Source organism: Artibeus jamaicensis, unplaced genomic scaffold (genome assembly GCF_021234435.1).
Source record: "Artibeus jamaicensis isolate MK-2021 breed Jamaican fruit bat unplaced genomic scaffold, CSHL_Jam_final contig_465, whole genome shotgun sequence".
NCBI lineage: Eukaryota > Metazoa > Chordata > Mammalia > Chiroptera > Phyllostomidae > Artibeus > Artibeus jamaicensis.
This window is the reverse complement of record NW_026521843.1, coordinates 18,594,121-18,619,839: the sequence shown is the minus strand read 5'-3', so window position 1 is coordinate 18,619,839 and position 25,719 is coordinate 18,594,121. Positions and strand designations below refer to the sequence as shown.

General features: G+C 36.7%; 1 protein-coding gene across 10 annotated transcripts in view; it reads right to left on the bottom strand.

Moving 5' to 3' along the window:
• BIRC6 (baculoviral IAP repeat containing 6) overlaps positions 1-25,719 on the bottom strand; it is a 198,432-nt gene that overhangs the window by 18,236 nt on the left and 154,477 nt on the right. For all 10 annotated transcript variants that reach the window (XM_037146571.2, XM_037146579.2, XM_037146574.2 and 7 more), the window contains exons 64-68: positions 25,152-25,316; positions 24,041-24,203; positions 18,700-18,910; positions 6,071-6,216; positions 5,164-5,274 (exon numbers count right to left, since the gene is read on the bottom strand). In XM_037146571.2, the coding sequence (XP_037002466.2) occupies positions 5,164-5,274; positions 6,071-6,216; positions 18,700-18,910; positions 24,041-24,203; positions 25,152-25,316 (796 nt within the window). The remainder of the gene's footprint in view (positions 1-5,163; positions 5,275-6,070; positions 6,217-18,699; positions 18,911-24,040; positions 24,204-25,151; positions 25,317-25,719) is intronic.

The window sequence follows — 25,719 nt, the reverse complement described above, 5'->3', positions numbered from 1 at the left end:
TAGAAGATTATTAATCTAAGTACTTCAACCAAATATAATTAATGGGCTCATTATTAACCATTTATTTAGGAAGATTTAGAATTACTTATTCTTTATTTATAAGCTACGTATACCATAGAAAGAAAAGAGTTAGCCCTGGCTGGTATAGCTCAGTGGATTGAGTGCGGGCCTGTGAACCAGAGTATCACGGTTCAATTCCCAGTCAGGGCACATGCCTGGGTTGCAGGCCAGTTCCCAGCAGGGGACGCATGAGAGGCAACCATACATTGATATTTCTCTCCCTCTCTCCTTCCCTTCCCCTCTAAAAATAAATAAATAAAATATTTAAAAAAAAAAAAAAAGAAAAGAGTTGAGCTTTATCTGCAATTCAGATTAACCCTATCCCACCAATGGATCAAAATAAAGATATTTAAATAAATCATAACATTAAACCAAAACCACTCACTAGGGCACATACTGTCATTAGAAACAATGATAACTTTGATCTTGTGTTCGTATGATTCTAAGTGGATGGAGAAACATGAGTGCTGCATTATCATAAAAATTTGCAAAGAACTTTCTTAGTACAAGGTTCTAGCCTAGGCTGTTTGAGCTCAACGATAAATAGAAAACCGTATCTGCCTCCAGAGAGCTTACAGTCCAGCCAAAAGGGCAAGGCCTGGAAAGAGTGCCACACATTTGTGCACGGCCGTGTCACGGCCGTGTCTAAGAGTGAGTGCCACAGGGTTTTACTAACCTTTCAGAGAGAAAGAGGAACTTTCAGTTCATTTCCTGTAGAAATGATCACTGATTCTGTACAACCAGAATCTAATTTAAGAAGCAAATTTCCTTTGAATCTTCTAAACGGCAAACACCAGACACAAAGATAAGCCCATTCCCATGCCTGGAGGAAAACTCTGATATCCTGTCTCTACAACAGGACAGGGCCTACTAATACCAAAGTTTTATCCATGTCGTCAATCTCTCCTAAGGAAGTAATACTCATGGATATGAACAAATCTCTATATGCGGTAATGGCCATGGAGATGTTTGCTGCATGTTACTGAAACACTGGAAGCACCTAAAGGTCCAGTTACTGGTAAACAAATGACAGTCTGTCATACCATGGAATGAGTATTAGGCAGTCAATAAATCAAACAGCACGAGAATCATGACATCAGAATATGTTTGTCACATAAGGTAGAAAATGTAGTTTATTTTTAATAAAAATCTAAAGAGAAAATAACTTTTTCCTGAATTACTTTAAAAGTCACTGGGTAGCAAAACTCACTGCATTTAAAGTAGCATCTACCTTGGATAATTTATGTTTCTCTTTGATATGACAGAACCTTTCTGGAGGGCTCACACTCATCAAGGGTTATGACATGAGACTCTGAATTTCTTTTTATTTTATTTTATTTATTTATCTTTAGAAGGGAAGGAGAGAAGGGAAGGAGAGAAATATCAATGTATGGTTGCTTCTGGTGCATCCCCTGCTGGGAACTGGCCTGCAACCCAGGCATGTGCCCTGATGGGGAATTGAACCGCAATCTTTTGGTTCGCAGGCCCGTGCTCGATCTACTGAGCTACACCAGCCAGGGCCTTAAATTTCTTAATTAGACATAATTGAATCAGAATCTGCCACACGTGTAGAAGCCTAAGTACACTCATGTTGATAAACTAAAACATTCTGTGTTGAAATAACTAAAAAATATAGAGACGGAATGTGGCTAAACACTACCAACTATTTTTTAAAAGCTATTAATACATATTTGTGTTTGACTCAGTAACTGGACCAAAACCAAAAGCTCAAATAAAATATTTAATTCCAACACATTTCAGAAACTTTCCTCTAAGAACGCTAGAACAAACTTGTTACTTTTCTAACAGAAGCTTGGTGGTTTAAAATACTTTCACAAAGTATTTCATACTTTCTTCAAAAGGCAGAAATTGATTCCCTTGCTTAGCTAAGTCAGGGACAGACTCAGTAACTTGATTCTAATGAACAAACAGAAGCAATAGAGTATCACTTCAGAACCATGTCACAAAAAGCAGTGTGGAGGCCTGGTTTCTCTCGGAAGAACTCGATGGGATGTGTGAGCACATCCGCGAATCCTGTGGAAGTCTTTTATCTGTGGCGGAGGGGTGCAGTTCTTAGGAGGAGAAACAAGGCCACAGGATGGGAGGAACACCCAGGTGAGGCCTACCACGCTCACAGAGAAAGCACCAACCACAAGTCGTTGGGCCCTCTGAACCCTGCTTCCTTGGGCACTGGTGAAATACGCTTTTTACTGCATTTCTGCTGTTTTATACAAATACAACAAAACTAATTTACAACAAAATAAATAAAGCAAGTCCTATGGAGAGTCCCACACATCAAAGAGCCACCAACAGCCACACGAGTAAGCCTAAACACACAGCCCCCGGAGCCGGCCCAGCTCTCACGTGTGTGCAGACCCAACCAGCGCCGTGACTGCAGACTCAGGGGACACCCCACACTGGAACCAGTGGAACGAACCACTCCTGAATTCCTGAGCCACAGAAACAGTGAGTAACACATTTTAAGCATCACGGTTTTGGGAGTAACTTTGTATGCAACAATATATAATACAGAACAATTTAATAAAATATGTTAGAAACTAGTCAGAGTCCAAAAACCTATAAACAACTGTATTAATGCTTAATCTAACTCACAATCCAAATAATTTAGTTTTATTACTTATAAAAATAAATTTTCAGTTAAGTGCTCCTTCAGGAGTATTGTTTTAAAACATATCAATATACTTAGAGTGAAAGAAGAAACTAGATTGCCAAACTGAATGAGGCAAAAGGCTATAATATTGCTAGAGATTAACCAATCACATGCATAAAAAGGGAAAATCTGCCTGGCATAGACTATGGAAAAATTTTTTAAAGAAATAAAAATGGTATTGCCCAATCAGAACAGAAATGATAGTTATAACCCCCCCATGTTGCCTCAAGATTGATAAACTTCAGTAATAAATGTGGGGGGAAAACAAACACTTGAAAATTGTTTCTGAAAAGTCAAAAGCAGCTCTTCGGTGATAAACTAAGATTACACAAAATAACCCAATCTATATAAAATTTTGTTACCCCAGGGTAGAATGTTTTTCCAAGGAGGAGGAAACAAATTCTTGGTTAGAAGAATCACTTCTCTCTCCCCGACCCTATTTCTGACACTTCCAACTTCTTTCAAGTTCTATACACAAAATAGGAGCAAAAACATTTAATATAAAAATCCAAAAGCCAAAATAAAAACTAAGAAACTAAAAGCAGGTTAAATCGAGTCGTCATAGCCAAAGCCTTTATGAATTCTGAAAGATTAGTAAATCCGAAGTTGAGTAGCTACAGAAAATCACATGTGGCTTATGAGATGCTGTTTAAAATCCTGGCCTAGGCATATTATAACCAGGGACTGCTTTTCCTCCCCTTTTCTCTCAGGCAAGTATTAGACCCACATCCAGGGGCTGAGGGGAGACGCGCCCAACCGATGCCCTTCCCGACAGCTGTACCAGAATATACCAAAAAGGTCTTGGTTTCTTTCAAGTTTTCCCAACAAAGTTATTGACCATTGCCTAGGGGCTGAAAATCCCATTCATTTAATTCAGAAGTACACATTAGAAGTTTCAATAGATACAGACTGATATCTAGCTGGGACAACTCACAGATCAAATCTCGTTCAGAATAAAACTACAGTCAGTAAAGAAGAACTAGTTTCTTCAGGCTTTCTGAGCTGAGGGAAGAGGGATGAGAATTTTTGTGGAAAATAGGCTGTCACAAAGTGGAAAAGTGTGTGGAAACGTGAAGCTGAAGACAAACCCACCTACCCTAACATCAGATTTTTGTTTCAAGTCTACCAACAGCAGACAATCTTAAGGTCTTCTCATAAACAAGATCTTTTCAAAGACCTGAGTGCTTTATCATTTTCAAATAATTTTCATATATATTATCTCGTGATTTTTATTGCAAACCTGGGAGGTTAAGTAGGGCAAAAGCTAAATAATTTGCGAGGAGGGACAAACCGCCCCCCCCAAAAAAACAAGCCAGAATTATCTTCTAGAGGGCAGGCCCCTGGTAGTAAAGGCCTGCCAGCCCAGCTCGGTGAGTGTTCTCGGAACCCATCAGTACCAGTGTACCAGCTGGTGTTGTTGTGAGAGGCTGTTTTTGGACTCGGTGATTTTTTTTTTCCTGAAGACTCAGTGTGCTTGCCCATTCCATGGTGGGTGATTTACAAATGTACCCGTCCACACTGCACTGAGTGTTCAGCAGTTTTTGACCAAAAATGGCATGGGCCCTGTGCCCCACCCATTCTATTCCTCCACCCCCCCAAAAAACACTCAAAGGGAAATGGTTTGCCCAAGTGCAAGAGGTGAAACCAAAAAAGACAAGAAGCACTAAAAGGCATCAAAATCAATGAGTTGAAAAACCGCTTTGAGCAGTGGAAAAAACATCTTGATAGGTGTACTGCATCAAATGCAGAGTACTTTGAAAAATTTTTATAAATAAATTCCAGAGTTTTTGGGGGTCACTCCCTCGTAAACTGAGGTTTCATAGACAGCATGACCAAAAAGTATAATTTCTGACTCCTACATTAGTGTCCTTTTCAATACAATTAAAGTCCTTTGGGCTGGTTCTAAAGGATGGAAAAGAAGCACAGATGGTAACAGTCAATAATGGTCACTGAAATCTGGAATTCTAGTGTTTATTTATTAACCAGCACCTTATGAGGGATGCTGATAAAATCTTTTCATCAGTTCTTACTTGCCCACAGTTATGAAATGGGAAAGGATACAAGTGAACTACATTTTCCAAAGGGAAATCTCATGGAATTCCAAAATGGTAACAGTAACACACTTAGTTCAAAGTCCCAGGTCCTGGCTTCCCCCAGACCAGGATACACAGAAAGAACACTTTCATCCTGTTTGTTACACATCTGACTTTGTCTTTTCTAGTTTACATTGAATCATGATTTCCAAATATAACTATAAATATAGCTATGAATTCCAAAAGATAAAAAGATGATGTGTGTGTAGAGAGTGAGTATGAATAATTCATGGTCCAAGCAAGTTTTAAAATCTTTAGTTTATAGGAACATATTTCAATAGCACTATTAAAAAATGTGAAATGAAATATAAAGAAATGAAGCTTAAAATTTGAACTTACCAAACTGTAATCTCTTCATAACAGCCTCATATTTTTCTTCAAGTGATTTCAATACAGAGAGAGGTTTGGGTTTCATAACCACCTTCTTTGAATATTCACCTAGTTTTTTTTCTGTTAATTTAAGAAGATTAAAACAACAACAAAAATAATTAACTTCCAGAGGTCAAATTTTGAATTCCAAAAAAAAAAAAAAAAAAAATTAATCTCTCCACAATCATCTTCCTACTATACCACTTTAAGAATAAATTAATTTTCTCATAAACATAATATGGCTAAAAAGATACCGACATTAAAAATTTTAATTCTTAAAATGGTAATTAGGTTTCATCCATTCAGGAAAAAACAACAGAAGTGAAACAGATAATGCAAAGTCATTTCTATCCTCTATTGTTATTACATGAAATATCAATTTTAACTAAATTCTAACACATAGGTTTTTTTTTTTTTGGTATCTCTTCGCACATGCCCCCCAACTGGGGACCTGTCTAGTAACCCAAGCCTATGCTCTGACTGGGAATCAAACCGGCGACCTTTCAGTTGGCAGGCTGGGTTCAATCCACTGTGCCATACAAGTGAGGTCTCAATGAGCTGTTTTCTAACTACTACAATGGCATTTTTCAAGTTCATGACTTTCAATGAGAAAAAAACCTTATGATGCATGCTAAGCCTACAAAATTTAGTGTTAGCAATCATACAGGGTAGATAAATATTTTACAATTAAGGATTACTGAATAATTAACTTGAAAACCTGACAGAACAACATTTTAGGTAAATGAACTTGCTTGAAACACCATTAATGTAGAGGGAAGGGAAAGGCACTTTTCAGTAAGTAAATGAAAAAAAAAAAAATCTTTGGAAAAAAATCTTTGATCAAATAAAAAGTAGCATAAAAGACACGGAATCATACCTTGATTTGCTTGCCTCAAACTAGTAGTGGCTGCGTACACGATCTCGGCCGTCTTTTGGATATCCGGTACCAACAGAGTAAGTCCTTCTGGTTCCTGGTCAGATGCATCTGGTTTTACACCTGTTTTTGCATTCTCCCTTTTAGATCTGAAAAAATTTTAATATGGAAAAAGTGGAAGAAAATTAAGATGTTAGGGTTGAAAAATAAACACCTCCTCAAGTCAATAACAGTGGTTAAAAATCAAAATGACAATGTGCATTTCATTTGACACATACACAATCTATATCAGGGATAGTTTAAATTAGATCGATTATTGCTTCTGAAACTGTAAGATAATGCCTAGCTAGCACAATAAATAATGTTTTGGGTAGGTTTTCCCCTCAAAGGTAAAAGCAAACAAGAGATAAACACTGTAGAAATGCCATGGCGTTAAAAAGACCCAGATATATGATGTGTCCTCGGATCCATGCCTTTAAAAACACGGTAAATATAAATACCTAGAAATAAAGAAATCAGTTCTATGTCTAAAAGTCACAGGGACCTGTCCCATCTTCTAAGATCTGGGAATCAAAGAACCAAATATACTTTTAAATTTCATTATCAATATATTTCACTCACAGTTCATTAATATTCCTGAGGAAGGAAAAGAACTATTCCAGAAAGGCTCACTATTGTATCTTAAGAAAATGTGCTTCCATATACCAAAACCTAATGTAAACATTAAGTTCTAGAGCATAATCATTGAAAAGATATCTTTATTATTCCCTGTTCAGGGTCTAAAATATACCCAACCCTATATAAAACTGTGTACCATAACAGGATGTGTTACAGCAAGGTTTCAGGGCTTAAGGCATCAAAATGTTTCTGTGAATTTTCTAGATGAATGCAGTAGTACTTTACCACAAGATTCACTGGAAACTAAATATCAATTGCCTTTTTTCTATTTCAATTCTTGGCACATTACTCATACAATAAACATTACACTACTGCTTAGATGCTAAAAATCTACATCTTTGTAAATTCATCACTAAATACTTTAAAACAAATGAAAACCATACATAAATAAACATGTTCAAAATAGTTATGCTAATGTATGATCTAAACTACATATCACTTAGTTTTCTAGCTATATGCCTACCAACAAAAACGACTTGGCTATTTTTGGTTTGGCCAAAAATTGTTTGGCTTTTTCTATATGATGGATCTAGTAGCACTTAGTCGTCTTTCACTTCATTTGAAACCATTTGTTAGACTGTACCGTGACAGCTGTCATATTGGCATGCATTAAAAACAAACTTATTGAATTTGGTGAATTTTTGTGTAGCCGGTTTAGTATTGAAGATGGAAGAAAATAAGCAACATTTTTGGAATATTATGCTTTATTATTTCAGTAAAGGTAAAAATGCAACTGAAACTCAAAAAAGATGTGTGCAGTGTATGGAGAAGGTACGGTGAGTGACTGAGGTGTAAGAGGGTCTGCGAAGTTTTATGCATGAGAATTCCTGCTGGATGGTGCTCCGCTGTCCAGAAGAGTACACAGCAATCAAATCGAGACATTAATTGAGAATAATCAAACGTTATACCACGTGGGAGACAGCCAACACACTCAAAATATCCAAATCAATAAAGTTATTGGTGAAAATGGAAAATGTGTCTTTTATCTTACGGAAAAAACTAAACGGACTTTTTGACCAGCCCACAAAAGTGGGCATGGATCCTTCGAGAACTATGAAAGGCTAACAGATGACGGAAGAGTCCTTAACAAAATCATTATGTTATCTATTTACAAATGAGCTATTCTTTACCACAAAGACAAAACTCTGCTCGGAAAATAGGAGATAAATGAAGAAGAGCCCACCAGTGGGTAGCCAGGGTAGACAGACACAATGTTATGCCTGTGCTTTGAACCAGCTCTCATGGTGTCCAGAGATGCTCTTAACTATGAGGTACCTACTACCTCACTGGGCAAGATGCTTTAACCAAAGATGCATACTGTGTGTTGCCGGGTTATTGCCTCTGCAACACACTTATCATTTTTGCTCCTACGTTCTCTTCTTACCTTTCTTGAGATACAGAGAACACATGGCCAACTTTCTTTTGTCCACTCAGGATCCACTTGTTGGATAGGATACTGGGTACCATTTTAACTACCAACTTCTCTATGTGGAGGTGCATATAAACATGTATGTTTGCATATGTGTGTAAGAAAAATATAGCAAATGTTTCAAAATTGAAATATCAGATATTTACTGCTAAAATCAAATAAGATAATGCATCCTCCACAGCTAGAAATAACGTTGAGACTATAGTTTAATAGTGGTTCTGAGAATTCTTTTAACTTTTTTTTAAGTTTTATTTATTTATCTTTAGAGGGGAAGGGAAGGAGAGGAGAGAAATATCAATGTATGGTTGCCTCTCATGAGTCCCCTGCTCGGAACTGGCCTGCAACCCAGGCATGTGCCCTAACTGGGAATTGAACTGCGATCATGTGGTTTGCAGGCCCGCGCTCAATCCACTGAGCTACACCAGCCAGGGCAAGAATCCTTAATAAACATATGATCCTGAAAGTTAAGCTCAGAGTCTCAACTTGTGTGCCTACCAAGAGCTATTCACAATCAGTATCAAACACTGACAATCATAAAAGTGTGTAAGCTGCTGGACAGTATCCCCTTTTATTTGTAAGGACTCACTCTCCCTAATTACAAATAATTCTCTACCTTAACACTAGCCTTAAAAAATTCTTAAGTTACCAGGCCACGGAGCTGTAATATGAAAACAACGGTAAGCAGTTTGAGAAAACAGAAGAGTTATGGATGTAACTTTAAAAGATGGTTTCTTAGAATCAATCAGTTGATCAACTGTACTCTCAAATAAAGATTTTACTTAAAGAAATATATCTTGCCAAACGGAGAAGGAAGATATGGGAGTGAGGCTCATTTTCCAGAACTAAGATATTTTTATCTTGAAGAAACAGGAACCTCTAGCAGGGAAGAACAAATTGTATTGGTTCAATTTAAGGCGAGTTACCCTGGAAAACTACTGATTCTAAACTTCAAGCCCTATTCATGAATACCAATGTCCTAATTCCAGCTTTTGAAAGATGATTATAGGAGAAATCCCTACAATTAAAATAGTGCAAATAATTAGGACAGTAAATTCTATGACTTTTTGACAGCAAAAATTTTTTAAAGTGCAAAAAATCGCATTTGAAAAATACTATTTATGTGTAAAATAAATGATCGCATACATCTCGTCTTGAAGACAATGGTTCAGTCATAAAGCCGAAAGACCTTAGACCTTTACAACCAGGTTCTAATGAGAAGTTTTTACCTGGATAGCCTTTTTGGGAAAAACATCCAGGGGGTAAAAACAGATAATCTCCAAAAGGAGATTAGCTCAGATACATGAAGAACACACACTCCCTGCCTAATGATGACTACGCCTGGTCACGGTCTGACATTAAGTGTAGCCAGCAGTCTCTCTTCTACGGAAGCTGCAGGTTACTGTCAACCCATATGTAAGGCCCAGCTCACGAAAAAAGGCCATACCTGAGCTCACATCCTGAAGTCTGTGTGAAAAGCTATTTGAGTTCAAGGCACCTAGCTGGAAGTAGGTCTCTGACACTGACAATGGATCCAACATGGTAAAAGCAATCAGCGACGGCCGCTACCATGGTATCCGCTGCTCTGTGCATACGTTGAATCTGGTTGTGATCACTGCCCTGAAGAAATACGAGGAATCAACGGAAGTTTCCACTGTTGCACAGAATTATCTGCAAACATTTTCCACTATGCTGTGAATTCCAGCTTAACAGCTAACAAATTAAGAATATTTTGGCTTTGTGACATATAATCTGAACTAGGATGTGAGCAAAATGGGCAAAACTTTCTTGAGAAAACAAAAGGGGAAAAGCCCATAACTCAACATTCAGTTATATTCAACTGCCTCTGCTAATACCATCATCCAAATAAAGATGGATATTCATAAGACTAAATACAAAATACCAGAATATGTTCTTTTATCACCTCTAAACTGAAAACAGCTTAATGTAGCTATTTTCTTAGAAGAGTATTTTAAGAGACCACTTCAACGCCTGCACTAATTTGAAAGTCAAAACTGTCCCACGGTTGAAATGAACGTCCAACGGGCAGAGCCACACTGAAGCAGTGCTCTGGAGACTACACACTGAAACGTTCAGATGCGGAACTATTAAGAATTAGCACCTTAGGGGAAGGTTCTACAATTATAGGAGAATGAAGGTTCTACATTTATCTGTAAAACAATGTGTCATATTGCACTTCACAGTTCTAAAGCTCTTTGCTGGGAATTACAGTTTATCATAAATTAAAATTAAAAGTAAATTATTTTTTTAAAAAATTACTGTGAAGAATTATTTGCTTCTCCATAAAACATGAAATGACTACTGAAATGCACCAGTAAATGGGCAAAGACCTCTGTAAAATGAATGTTTTGAGGATGAGTTTACAGCTTAGTTTTTAACTCCAGATTCCCTTTTGTTTTTACTTAAACTTTTTTCAAACAAAACTGCCAGTTTTTGTTTTCAATATGGCTTAAATAAAAGTTGAAAATGAGATCTTCCTTGTCTTGGGAATCATTAATAAGCAGATTGAGAACAGAAAATATTCAAACGGAGAAAGCCTTTAAGAATAAAACCTTAATTTCTAGATCAGAGGAAAACAGTAACTCTAGGTCAGATTAACTATCGTAAGACATAATGAAAGTGCTGTGTGCAGTGGACTCCCCTGAGCAACGTGCCTGGACAAGGGGCACCCCAGCTGAGGCGGGCTCCAAGACAAACGTCGGCACTGCTACCTCCAGCACCAAGTCACAGATCCATGCTGAACTTATTCGAGATTGTCCAAAGCAAAAAAAAACAAAAAAGAAACTTAAAAACCTATATGGTGACCACAAAAGATTCTTTGCTAGGAAATCAGGCCCCTTTCATTTTGTAGGTTTTGAAAGGCAGAGAAAAGAGGAGAAACTAGGAAACATTTTTCCAACTGAAACAAAATAGGACTGGAACTGAATTCTTTCTTACCTCATTGAAGCCCTAGATAATGAGCTTCAGGGAGTTAAAATAAGAAAGTCTGACAGAAAATACACCTTTGAAGTAGGTCAACTAATCTTACTGCTCCGTCAGATAAAAAGGAATTGGGTACGTATTCTAAATATGGTTGTTTTAAAATATGATAACCTTTGCATCAGAAAGATGCTTCAAGGGAGCTAAGAACACTTGTTTTACTGCTGTTACAGAGGAGTTCACTGTCCAGAACACCTTACAACTCACACGGTCATTTCTATCAAATCAATTAAGACCATTTGACAGCAACCCCCCTCTTTCAGATTCTTAATATCAAACTCTCAGATACTAAATATGATTACTTGCCTACTGGAGTCCATCAGGAAAGGACTGCACAGAAGATCAAAGACAAAATAATTGCCTTTGTTCTTGTTCCAAGGAAGACAAGTATAACACTTACTCAAAAGTGAAACCAAACTGCTAAGGCTGGAGCTTGACTACATTTTGATGTAACACAGGTTGGAACAGCCAGCAGGAGATCAATTACACCAGGACTCGTACATGATATAAAGCTAGGGGGTCACATCTTCACAAAGTGATTATTTTGTGAGCTGATGGATTTTCACACTACACCAGAGATTTTCAACCAGTGTTTCTGCAAGAACTTTTTAAACATGCAATACCTGACTATCTAGTCCAGGGCACTGACCTCTTTTCTTTTGAATTGTCAAATAAAAAAATGACAACAGCCAACACAACAATAGCTGGCTGATACAAATAAATTCAGTTCAAGTGGAAACAATACATGTTACCCAAGCCACAAATCCCTTCGTTAATGCAGATAACTGAGTTGATCAAGTTCTTTTTTTTTTTTAATCCTCACCCGAGGACATGCTTACTGATTTTATTTTTTTAAGAAAGAGGTGAAAAGAGGGCAAGAACCACTGCTCTGAGAAACGTGCATTGATCAGTTGCCTTTTGTATGTGCCCCAAGGGGGACTGACCCTGCAGCCTTGGCACTGTTCTGATGGGGAATCAAACCCACAACCTTAAGATCTTTTTTTCCTAAGAGTCTAAAACAAAATGTTGATCATAACTGATCATAAGGCAGTTATTTCTGCTTATTCTTTAAATATCAAGTATTGTTGCTATATAAACTCAAATTTCTTCTTGAAAGAGGGTTAAAGATATTAGAAATATAAGGTATATGAAGATAGCAATAAAATATAGGAGGAGAGAGAACAAGGTGTGTAGGGAGGTGGGGAGAGGTTTCTTCTAGCAACATAAAGAAAATAATTTTGTCACTAGCACATTGCCTTAATCTATGTAAGTATACACCTGATCGGCTTGAAGATAGTACAGAAAAACTACATACATCAATACCTAAGAAATTTTCAGAAGAATGGTGGTGTTAATTCTATCGAGGAAGAAAAACATCAAACAACTAAAGCTGACTTACTCCTCATTTAAGTGAATGAGTTGCTACCTACAGACCACAAAACAATGAGGTTTAGGTTTACTTTAGTAATCCAGTAATTATCACTTAAGCGCAACTCAATTTGTTTATATTTGTAAAACGCATCTACTGGTAAAGGACTTGATGGATATTAAACAGTGTTCCCCAAAGTATAAGAAAACATCTAGTGGTAATTAGATACGCTATCGGATTACTGCACGGAATAGTGAGAAAGCTAGTCTCTTTCCAGGGTAAAGGTCTTGGTATTCCTTTGGCAGTTCTTTAGCATTTGGTAAATCATCCTTTTCAATGCATAAAACAGGTTTAGAGTCAGAGACTATTTTTATTTTAGTTAATTCGCTTTTTAAAAAGATTTTACTCTTAATTTTTATAATTTTATTTATTTATTTTTTTAGAGAGAGGGAAAGGGAGGGGGAAAGAGAGGGACAAAAACTTCCATGTACAAGAGAAACATCAATTTATTGCTTCTTGCCAGCCTGGGAATTGAACTGGCAACCCTTAAGATCACAAACCAACACTCAATCCACTGAGCCACACCAGCTAGGGCTATTTAGTTTTAGAGAAAAGGGGAAGGGCATGAGAAAGAGAGAAACATGGATAGGCTGCCCCCTGCAGGCCCCCACCTCGGGACCTGGCCGGTGACTCAGGCATGGGCCAGACTGGTCTGCAGGAAGATGCCCAGCCGGATGAGCCACACTAGTCAGGGCTTAGTTTGTTCAGTTTACACTTATCTCAGTTTATGGCAAGAGATACTAGTTCTTCTGATATGGCAATAGTTTGAAGTTTCTTCTTTAAAGAAAAGCTTTTTAAAAAAATGTCGGTTGATCAAAAGAAAGATTCTAACAATAGCATAGGTGAAATATCTGAAAATTCTTCCTTGTAAATACTGAAGCTCTGACTCTGATGAAGAATTTCTACCAAAAAATTTTTCCTTCAGTTTTAAATTATGAAAATTGTTTGGATTATTTTGTCATATTAATAAAATCCAATTATTGTATGAGCACTCTCTTTAGATTTAGATGAACTTAAAATACCATATTTTATGTGTATAATGAGCACATTATATACAGGATTTTATTATACCCACGTATAATGCACATCCCTATTTTTCCCTCAAAAATTTGGGCAAAACACGTGCATTATACATGGCAAAATATGGTGATATAAAGTCTCCAGAAAAGTTCTATCTATAGAGGCTACTTACTACCATCCAAACTTTCCACGTCTACGACCTGAGCTGAGTGAGAGCTCTAAGAAAATAGCAGAGAAATGTATGGACATGTACATAGTCTCACCTTGTCATCCCGAACCTTAGAATCAAGTCTCTGCTAATGACTCTTAACTTCTGGTAAGCCAAAGATGAGAGTTTTCTATCATCTTTTCATTATGATAGTACAATAACCTATTAAGATTAGTCTTGAAAAATGTTTGCCTGGGGTTACAGACTTTAGGTTCTTGTACATGAACAGAGGAAACCGTGCTCCAGGAACCAGTTAGGCTACAGCACTTGCACTCGACTGGAGATCCGCAGGCAAAACCTGCAGCTGCCAGCTTAAACACATGGGCTGAGTGATGCAGTCAGTAAGTGATATGAAGCCTGACGTGCATGCTTGCTTTTGTAAGTCAAATATCCGGAACATAAAATGTATTTCTACCTAGAAACTAATTTTTTATTTAAGTCCACAACACAAGAGCAAGAATGCTATAATGACCTCAGACCCTCAGTTCCCAGAAGCGGCAGGAAGGAAGCAGGACACACAGCCCTGCTGCTGAGACGGAAAGGATGAAAATCTCTTCCCCGGGGGTTTGCCTTGGTCCAGCTCCCACCCCAGCCATTCAGCAGCACTGCAAGCGTCTTTTCATAAGGCAGATTCAGGCTCTGCTGAAAACCTGTCAGTGGCTCATCCCCACTACAACTTCTAGGCCCCCGTCTTTCTCTATGGCCTCATCTCTTACCCCAACCTCCCACCCACACCACATCCAGACACACAACTTGTTTAGGTGTCCCTGAATATGTGATGCTTTCTTTTACTGCCATCGTGATTCCTACAGCCTAGCGCGTGATTCCAGCCCCCTAGTCCTTCATTTAGCTGGTGCCTGCTTAATTCTTGGGTCTCCAAATCTGGGCTGACTCTCCAGTAATGTCTTCTACTTCTAATATACCACAAATTGTGCTAATAAAACTGCCTAGTAATTACTTCCAACATTTGTCAATCCCTCATAAAAAGGATGCTATTTTCTTGTTAGGCTCCCATGAACATTTAATCAATGTTAAATGAACAAATCAGTCATGCTCTTGTGACCATGACAGATCTCACCTATCTAAAAAGAATCAGAAATTTCTAATGCATAAATTAGCTAAAAGCAAAGTTCACGATCTGCCTCTTCAGCTTTTTAAAATTTTTTATGTATCCATTTTTAGAGAGACGGGAATGGAAGGAGGTGGAGAGGGAGAGAAACACTGACCGGCTGCCTCTCTCACAGGCCCTGACAGGAGGCCAAACAGTAATGTGCCCTGACCGGGGATCAGAACGGTGACCCTTCACTTTGCAGGATGACACCCAACCAACCCAGCCACACTGGCCAGTGACCTTTCATCTTCTTAGCGATAGCTTCTATTTCCTCTTACAGAAGGTTTCAGTCTTGGAGGAGAGTCAAATAGCCTTCATTCTTTGATCTTGAGATCCAGATTGGTTAGGTTTAGACAATGGCCTCAAGATGGGAAAATCTCAATTAGGTTATTCCCACCAGCAAAAGTAAACAAGTTCTTTATACTTGAACAAAAAGAGAGATAAAAAGTTTAAGTATACACATTAGAAATAACTTTAATGCAAATCATTGTATGTAACCACAATCATCACTTAGACATCTGCAGAACACTGTATTCTGCCATGTATGATGTGTTCCCATGTACACTGTGCATCCATGTTTGGTAGGTATTACACACGGATTATTATCCCACTCATGGTATGTAATCATTATAGCCATGTATAATACATACCCTAATATTTCCCTCAAAAATGTGGGTCAAAAGGTGCATTATACACAGCAAAATACAGTATATAGCAAATCTGTTTCCTTTAAGATGACCAAAGAATTAAATATATTAAAACCTCATTGGAAGAGAAAACACTGCGTGCCTTTTGTGTATGCTTGGTTAAAAAGTAAGTAACAAATGAGAGAAGTTAACAAGAGAAAAAAACATAAGGCAATAAGGTATATAAACTAGTAGTCTCTCTGTCTTACTCTGAAAAAATCTTATACTAAATAGGTGTACTTTTTTCACATTTACCTTTCTTACTAAGAGTGCAAAGGCAAAACTAACATAAAACTGTTCTAAGTGCTGGGGTATACCGACACAGTATTTAAAACTGTAACTCCCAATCCTGACAAAGCACGAAAGCATAGCCCAGGAGATAATGATGTATAGACAAGACATATCGAACTTGGGAAATGCAATGGGCAGGGAGTGGGGAGCTCTACACATTGAATCAGTTTTAAAATTGAACTTAGGCCAATTTCTGTGGGTATGAAAACTGTAGGAAATTGGACTATACTGTTCACTTTATATCAGTTTTATTATATTGAAAATATGAGATATACATATTAAGTCTTGACAGGCTGGAGAAACAGATTTTAGCCTCTCTCTGTGTTGAGAAGTGAATTCTCAATGTGCCAAAACGTAAGAGGAAAGCAGGGATGGCACACCGCGTGCCTCTTCGCTGGTTTCTTTTCCTGACGGTGGCGCATTACACAACAGATACCACGAGGGACCTGCACTGATGGGCACACTCAAATCCTAACCCGAAAGTCACAAGGAGAGGCCCTGGTCGGGTCCCTCAGATGTTAGAGCGCCGCCCCCAGTGCTGTAAGTTACAGGAGTGTTTCTTTGTCAGTAAAATAAAGCCGTTATCAGAAATAGTTACTGCACGGGGTGACGTGAAGTGGAAATAACAAAAATGAACTCTGTGAACAGCTGCTACGACCTTTACACGCACGCTTTGTTGCTACTAAATTTAGAAGTTTGTAGTGTCATTTTCTTTCTTGTTGAAGTAAGAGGAAAGAATGTGAAGAAGAATTTTTCCCAGGTAACCAAGTAGAAAAACAAAGACTGCCAATTAAATAAAATTCAGTTATCCTCTACCTGAAATTAAATGTTTATGGTAATTAATACATGTATACAGAAGTCAAGTTTACTTTTAAAAAATTATACCACATACGTTATTTGAATAGAAAATACATTAATTTAAGAAAAGCAACAAAAAGGGCACTCTAGGTGAAAAAATTCCATGCATTACAATAAACATCTATAACTACCTTAGAACTCAATATACTAGAAGTACGTTTTTGCAGACTTGAAATGAAATTACAGCATAAGAAAATACACGGTACAGGAAAAGTTATTCTTACTTGAATGGCATTATTTAACATTTATAACACCACGAATTTGTGATTTTTTAAAGCAGACATAATTATAACAATAATCCAAATCTTTACACAATTTTTCATCTAAGAGATAAAATATTTGTGAGGGAAAAACACTCAAGGTTTCACAAATTTTTAATTTTTAGTTATGAACTACTCAAAACACAGAAATATAAGGCACATAAAAACAGGGGAAACTTTCCCTTAAAAACACACAAGGGCAATTTTTAAACTCTGTATGTATTATGTTAATTGCTTTGTCAGAAACTCTATGCTTCTTGTACAGAGTAAGGAATACAAATGGCCAGGGCAGTGAATGGGATGCTTAATTAGACATTTCTCAATGAAACAGTAATTCAGTTAGAAAACTAGGAACTTTAGTTCAATTATGACACCACACTATTTTTGTATAATCACGCTGGCTGCCTAAGTTATTATTTAGAAATATTTTAGCCACAATAAAGATGAAATTAAATATAACACTACCCTCTTCTCTACAACAGAAATAAATGTCAGACCATCAAAGAAAATGTACTTTTACATTTCCATTCCCTGGTAAAAGAGTAGTATAAACATATAGCTTTTTGTATCTCCACCAACTGGTTCTTAGTTAATCTCATCACTAACTTATGATCCTTGGGTCTGGAAGTGAGCCACTAGTTTTTAAAGTGATAATGACAGCAACATAAACTAGCAGAGTCGGGACTGTGGGAACAGCTGACTTCTCTCTGAAAGGTAAAGACTGACAAAAACTATTCCTCTGGTGACTGATTCTGACTTTATTTGACATATACCATTATTCCCAAATTTTAGGTTTTTGAAAAATAAGAGAGGAGAGGTACAGCAAATATATTACAATGATAGAAAAGATATTAATTGACTCGAAAGGCCATTGACAAAGAAATAAACTTCTATTGGCAATATAAATAACTTAAAAATCAGAATTAGGCCATTTTAAAATAAAACTAACAACCACTGAATAGACTTCTGCTAAGAGAAAATTTTTACTAGGTTATTTTTTAAAAGAGTTTTGATAACAGAACGTATCACCTGAATCTAGTAAGCTATATACTAAAACCAGAGATTAATTTAAAAATTCAATTTTCCATGAAGATAAATACTATATTCTAAGATATACTGAATCCTCTGAATTCCAAACAAGGCTATAGCATGAATTATATGTATCAAGATGAAATAGGAGTAATCCACAGCCCAAGAATTTTACTTCTGTGAATCTACTTTGCAGATTTCTACAAGCCCCAAAAGATGTGTGCCTGAGGTCGGGATAAACTGGAAATAACCCAAGTGTCAAGTAATACATGGCTATGTAAAAATACAGCATCTAAATATGATGCGTAATAAGAAGTATTAAGGACAATGTCAGCAATTTGTATTTACTGACACTAAAAGGCATCCTTGACTTCAATACTGAGTAAAACTGGCAGCTGTCTAACAGGTGTAATGTGCTAGTATTTAAGAACTCCATGCCTATAACAGTATTACACAGGGAGGTGTTAGATAAGCTGATGTAAATTGAATGTCCGAGTGCAGGAGTCAGTGGACATTTTTTCTTTGGAGTTTTACATATTGTGTTGGTGTATTTGTGTTTAATTATGTGTATCATTTAGAAAAACCTCAAAAGCTATCTAAAAAAAGAGGTAAGGACAAGAGGAATGAATCAAGTACCTTAAACGGTTGGTGTAGGTATCAACACAGGTCTTCATTTTGGCTAACAATGTACCGACAGAAGTTTGACACTCTGACTGTTCTTCTTCCTCTTCCCCATTCTCTGTAGAAAGTGGCAGCAAGAGGGGCACCATGGACGCACAAGAGGCAATGGCTCGGAGCAACTCCAGCAGAGCTCGATAGAGTGGCACATGTCTTGCCATGTCAAGAACTGTAAAACACAAGAGGGGAAAAGCATAAAATGAGAACCAGTGCAATGTAACAGTCAGCCCACAGCAACAGAACTTCTACTGTGATCTCAAGTTGGTTAGTTGGTAAATGAACTAACACAGATGTTTACAAAGCACCAGTGCATAAATAATAGGCACTTTTGGAGAACAAAATGTAAATGAAGCATAGTGTTGGGGAGAGAACACGAATTGCATAACTAGTAATGACTAAATAGCTCAGGTAGTACACTATGGCAGTAAATACATGTATTAGTATGAATTGGAAATATATATATATTTTCTTAATCCTCATCTGAGGATATAGTCACTGATTCCAGAGAGAGAAGGAGGGGGTGGAGGACTCGGGGTAGGGAGAGAAACACTGATGGGTTGCCTCCTGTACCCACCCAAACCCACACATGCCCTGACTGCGAATTGAACCCCCAAATTTCTGCTGTATGGGACTCCAACCAACTGAGCCACACCTTCCAGGACAAGTGAAAATACATTGTAAAAACTGGAAAGATGTGCCACTATATCTCAAATAAAGCAGTAATATGACCACAGTTTATCAATAGTGTGTTTCAACAAAACAACTAAAAGAAAAAAAAGTTGACTGTGCTAACTTTTAATTAGAAGTTACAGTTAAATGGCATTTTTTTTCCCTTAATGCCACACACACCTAAGAATAGATACTTCACCCTGACCAGTGTGGCTCAGTTGGCCGAGCACTGTCCCCCAAAGTGAGAGGTCGCCAGTTCAATTCCCGGCCAAGGTATATGCTTGGGTTGTGAGTTTGGTTCCTGGTCAGGACATGTAGGAGGGACAACCAATCAATGTTGCTCTCCCTCTCTTTCTCTCTCCCTTCCCCTCGATAACAAACAAACAACTTAGAAAAAAAAAACCCTCAACACAATCTAGTAAAACAACATGTTTATGGAGCATTAATTTGAGTGGCTTAAATACCTAGTGTCAAAATCAAATACATTTATTTTTCAAATATTTAATTTTCAATGAAAGAATTTATCCATTTTACTTTGCCTAACTTGAAAATATAGTAATTACCCAATGGAAAACAAGCAGTCAAAGATCCTGAATTATTACTCTGTAAATTATAAATCCTTTCAGGTAATTAAATACTAAAATTCGATCCATAACTATTCATAACCAGTAACCAGTATCCTACAATTAATGTGGTTAATATGTGTATCAAAAATACTTGCCTGGTAAACTAATTTATGGAAAAGACAACCCAGTTTTTTAGTACTTATCTAATAATGGCTATTACAGAAATCACACATGAACAAAATTTTTAAAGGGCTAAATTCAATATTGGGTAGAGTAAAATAACAGATTTTTTCACCAGAATAATCTTCAATTCTCACTAAAATGTAACTCAATAAGTAAACCAAAAAACTATTCTTTGATACTATATATTTCAAAGCACAATATGGTTCCATTAGATCTTTGCAAATGAGATTACTGAAAAGATCTCTAAGTGAGCATACTTGTCTATTAATATTTTAGAAGTTGTTTTACTACAGAGCTACAACTTTAATATGCAATTAGCAATAATTCTATCATATATAAGTGATGTAAGGAAAACATCAATGAGTTTTATAAAAATACTTTCATAAAAATGATTTCTGTATCTAACGATTCACACAAACTTTCATCTCTGCTCACTTTTTTACCAGTACTTAACTTTTGAATTTACACTCCTTCGCTGAGCCACACTCAGCCAACAATGACTCTGAGGATTCATGTCAACCCTAGACATGCTGACCTCTGGCTGAAGGCGGCAGGTAAGTCGGCCACTAGCCCAAAAGAATGAACTACATGGAACACATCTGACAAAGGGTCACACATTTCCAGCCAAGTAGTAAAGTATAAATGGGTTTTACACACTTGCTCATTTGCTTAACCCAGCTGGAAGGGTAGTCCACCGGTATTTTAAAAAAAAAAGTGGGTGTATATACACGCACAATCTTCCAGAGTTCCTCAACATAAACCCAGTTCAATGACTGTTTCAGCCAGTTCCTTTCTTATGGGTCTTTGAAAAAGCATTCCACTAATTAAGCATATAAACATCTACTTTGTGTATATTTAATTATGTAATGGCAATACATCTGGCATAAGTAAATTTTAAAACAAACAGAACTAAGTCTTAATAGCTTTACAATCAGTTGGAAAAGAAATATATACATGTACATGAAATATATATGGCACACATCAAGTTGTTTACAAAAGAAAAGGAGAGTTATGTTTAACCTGGCAGGTTGGATGGAATTTTATTAAGAAAGTTTATAGTATAATTGGACCACAATGTGAGAAGTGAGAATACCAGCACTAGGTACATTGGCAACTAACAGGAAGGGAAGAGTCACTCTGGAGGAATTAAGAAAGGCATCGCTGAAGTGTTGCAGATACTTTTCCTTACAAGTCTACATACAAGTCAATTCAACTGGTAACCCATCCAAATTTTAACTGAAGCAACCTCTCTCCTCTGTTATGAAATTTACCCACATAATTACTCAACAGAGTGACGTGTTCTGTATTAAAGGTATTTCTACCTAAGATGTCCTCAACACATTTGAGAAGTCTAGATAAAAGGCGCTAACACTTGCTGACGAGCGCCCAGGTGCTGGACACACTCAATGGACAACGACGGGCTCCAATTCCTGGCAGTACATACTCTCTTACCAGAACGAAATGGCATATAGGACCTGATGGTATCTTGTTGTTACATTGTACACAAAAATAAGTCACTAAATATAGGCAAATGCTTGAAGTTTTATTTGTACTCCTCAGCTCATTTTCAGGAAAACTGAAACCGTACTGTAACACAGTTCAGAATTAAAAACAAAAAGGCATGCAACTCTACTTAGCAGAAGAATCTTTTAAAATTTTCACCTGCTTCTGACAGATTCAATTATAATAACGCAAAGAAATGGCATCTTACAAAACACCTCAAAGTCTCAAATAAACTATCATCAAGAAAACTAGAAATATGGATATGAAGTCAAGTACTATGTATTATGACAGCTCAATAATTTCTATTTTCTCAAGCATGTGTACCAAGCAAAATTACTTTTTTCTTTTTTTTTTTAAGATTTTATTTATTTATCTTTAGAGGGGAAGGGAAGGAGAGAGGGAGAGAAACATCAGTGTATGGTTGCCTTCATGAGTCCCCTGCTGGGAACTGGCCTGCAGGGAACCGGCCTGCAACCCCTGTATGTGCCCTGACTGGGAATTGAACCACGATTGTCTGGTTCGCAGGCCCGTGCTCAATCCACTGAGCTACACCAGCCAGGGCTACTATTTTCTTAAATGATAAAACTATATATATATTCCTGTTGGCATCAAACCATTATCTTTTCATGCAGGAGCACTAACACAATTTCTAAACCCTCAAAGAACAACAGGCCCTCTTGCTACCCTGAGACCTAAAAAAGATGGGTTTCCCACTGTACATTTACTTTGGAGACACATTTTAGAAATAACTTTTGGATTTAAAGAATGTGATCATATTTAAATTAAGACATATGCCATAACAACAAAATTAAATTTATTCTCAAGCAGTAAAACTGAAATCTTGACTTTTTGAGGAATATAAGCAAAGATTAGATCTACTAATAAGACACACAAGTCCCGGGTGAGGAAAATCGGATGGTATAACAAAGCTGGCAATAATGGGTTTCCTCCCACTACAGCTGCTTATGGAACTGCCAGATCAATACTTTGAAAATGAAAACATTTTATTACTAGTATATACCATCATTTAGCTCAGACAACCAGCCAAATTCACAGATACTTGATAACGTTCCAATAAAAAAAGTCCTGTGCTTGTTCTTTCATTCCCACGTTCTTCCATAACATCACATTCATTCCTTTCTCTTTTCCATACTGACAAAATTCATTTATAGCTCATCTTTAAATCTGAAAATGTTTCAGTTTAATAATGGCCATATTACAGCTAATAAGTTAAACTTGGCCAAATGAATACATTTCTCTAGATTTCATTTTTCTCACCTGTTCCTTCTTAACCTGTAAAATCAAAGGGATTGAATTGGATAACTCTAATTTCCCTTTCACTCTGAAATGATATTTATATTTACCTCTACATTATTAAAATGGCACTAAAAAGATTAAGAGATTCTATAACCCTTCAGTAAAAATTTTTTTGCTAGTTCCACTAAATCAATGTCAAATAATTGAATGTGCACAATGGTGTAATTTTCAGAAAATAAAAAATATCATTTTCAACAATGGAAGTGAGATGAGGTAAAGGTGAGGAACTCTGAAGTAACAATTCTTGTTTAACTCATATTCATGCATTTTCAAGAATCTATTTGCAGCAAAGAAAGAGGACCTCCACCTAGTGGCCAGTGGGGTATCTGCAGGCTCACTAAATAGCGCAAATGTGGGGTAACTAGAGAAAATGATCTTGTTTACAATGCAGCTTTCAGAATAACACGGCTATGGCAAATGTAAGCCACAATGTTGCCAGTGAGAAAAGAAAAAGAGCACATGCTTTATATGAGGATGTTCCTACCTACCTAAGGAATTTCTCATGAAAACAATTACTTTCTTTAAGGGTTTTTTATATCATTCCTTTTAATAATATTTATTGGAAGTAAAATATCCTAATAAATTATATCTCATTTGCTCCAGTTACCTACATTGAAGCTATGGCTTCAAAATTTGTGTTTCATAATTTTTTGTAACAACTATCTTAATTTCAGACTTAGCTTATTAAGTTCTTTGAAGAGTAAGTTTTAAAACTGTATGTTAAAAATAGACTTGTTACACATAATTGGCCAGAGTTATGTTATGTTACTGATTTCATGTTAACCAATATGCTAAAACCAAGTAAGAACAAAGAAGTCTTTATTTTATTCAATATCCTAGGACAAGTAACTACATAATATCAAAAGAGCCCTGTTCCCCCCAAAACCTAAATATTTCTATAATAATTAAAAAAATACCTCCATAAAATTCATTCCTACATATATTGGTGGAGAATACCAAATAAACTGAGCTGTATTATTTAAACTGAAAATGACAAAATAAACAACAAACCAAAGGACTCACCTACAAGGTGTTTCAAAGGAGCACTAAACGGGATTTACCTGAATCATTTCTGAGATAGGATGACATGGCTGGGATGAGGCAGGACTGGCTGAGAAGCTCTAGAAGCACAGAAGGAAGGGCGTTACTGTTCTGTCCTCGGCTCTCTGACGGAGCTTCTCCATTTATCGCACTGCTCATAGGGTTTATGTAACTGGCAAGAACCTAAAAGAAAAAAATTGCTAGACTTAAATTGGATTTAAGCTTCACATACTTCAAAAGCAAGTATTTTATGTCAGATATTTAGTTTGAATACCAAGAGTATTTATTTTCAACTCAATCACTCTTGCAGTGTATACTTTCAAAATAAGACATGTTTTTCTTTAGACTTTTAAGAGAAGAATGTGTTTTGCATGATGAGGCAATATACCAGGTGGGGTAAAAGTAGGTTCACAGTTATTTGTATTGAAACAATACAGTAACTAATAAATAATAATACAAGAATAAACTGTTTCACATACTCACACCTGCAAACCTACTTTTGCCCCACCCTGTATATAACTATATAAGAAGAAATCCACCTATTACAAACTTAAAACCTCAGCAGCAACTGATTTATTTTATTGAATAAATTCACTTTATAGTTTGAGGGTGATGGAATCTTAGAATTTTATACTCAGATGACCCTTCCATTCTAGAACTGCAGAAAACAAGTGCTCAAAAACTTGACCTATTGTCTGATTAATGCACCTTCCCTTCTCATTTCTGTGGCATTAAGGACTTTCTCTAGTAGTTCAACTTTCCTGATTCTAGAAAAGTCATAGAATGGTATGAGAAAAAAAGACTTACACAAATAGATAAACAAATAATACTGGTTGTTAAGAGTACGGATTCAGTACTTCAGATGAGAAGATGACTGGAAGCAGGCAGTTTTCAGTTACTGACTAATTTTGTCCTTGTCATTTTCCTCCCAGTGAGGAAGCTAATTGAGAGGGAAGGAATTTAATTGTACTAGGGAAGGGTAAACTTTGTCCAGTGGTATCCTAAAAGAACTGAGAGCAGGGAGCCTAATGGGTTTTATAAAAGCAGCTTAAGATGAGTTGGACAGTCATCAATACTAATACAAAAACAATTTAACTGTTGTCACTGACAATATCAACTTTACAAACGTACCTGCAGAAGGCAGGTAACGTGTTCCTCCTCCAGCCTCTGTTTAGTTAAGGCCTGCTCCACATCCCATCCAGAAGCCGTAGAGCCCGTCCCAAAGCCAGTCCCTTTGGCCCAATAAAGCTGCTGTTCTTCTGTTGAAGTAGGGTTATGAGAGCTTGATACCTGAGGCTTGTAACAAAACATAAAAATGTATTACTACTTGGTTTTACTCATCCTTAAGAATGTTTATCAGTAAGAATTTAAATAGTTCAGCCACCCTGGAAAACAACTGGAAATTGCTCAAAAATGAAACAAAGAATTTCTATGTGACCCACAATTCCAGTCTTAGGTATATACCCAAAGAAATAAAAACTGACACTCGAATACATGTACACACATTTTCATAGCAAGATATTCACAATAGCCAAAAAGTAGAAACAAATACCCATGAATGGATGAATGAACAAATCACAGTATATACATAAAATGGAATATTATTCAGCCATATGAAATAATGCTAATGTGCTGTGTGGATGAACCTTGAAAGCATATGCTAAAAGACAGGCACAAAGGTAACGTATTACACCATTCC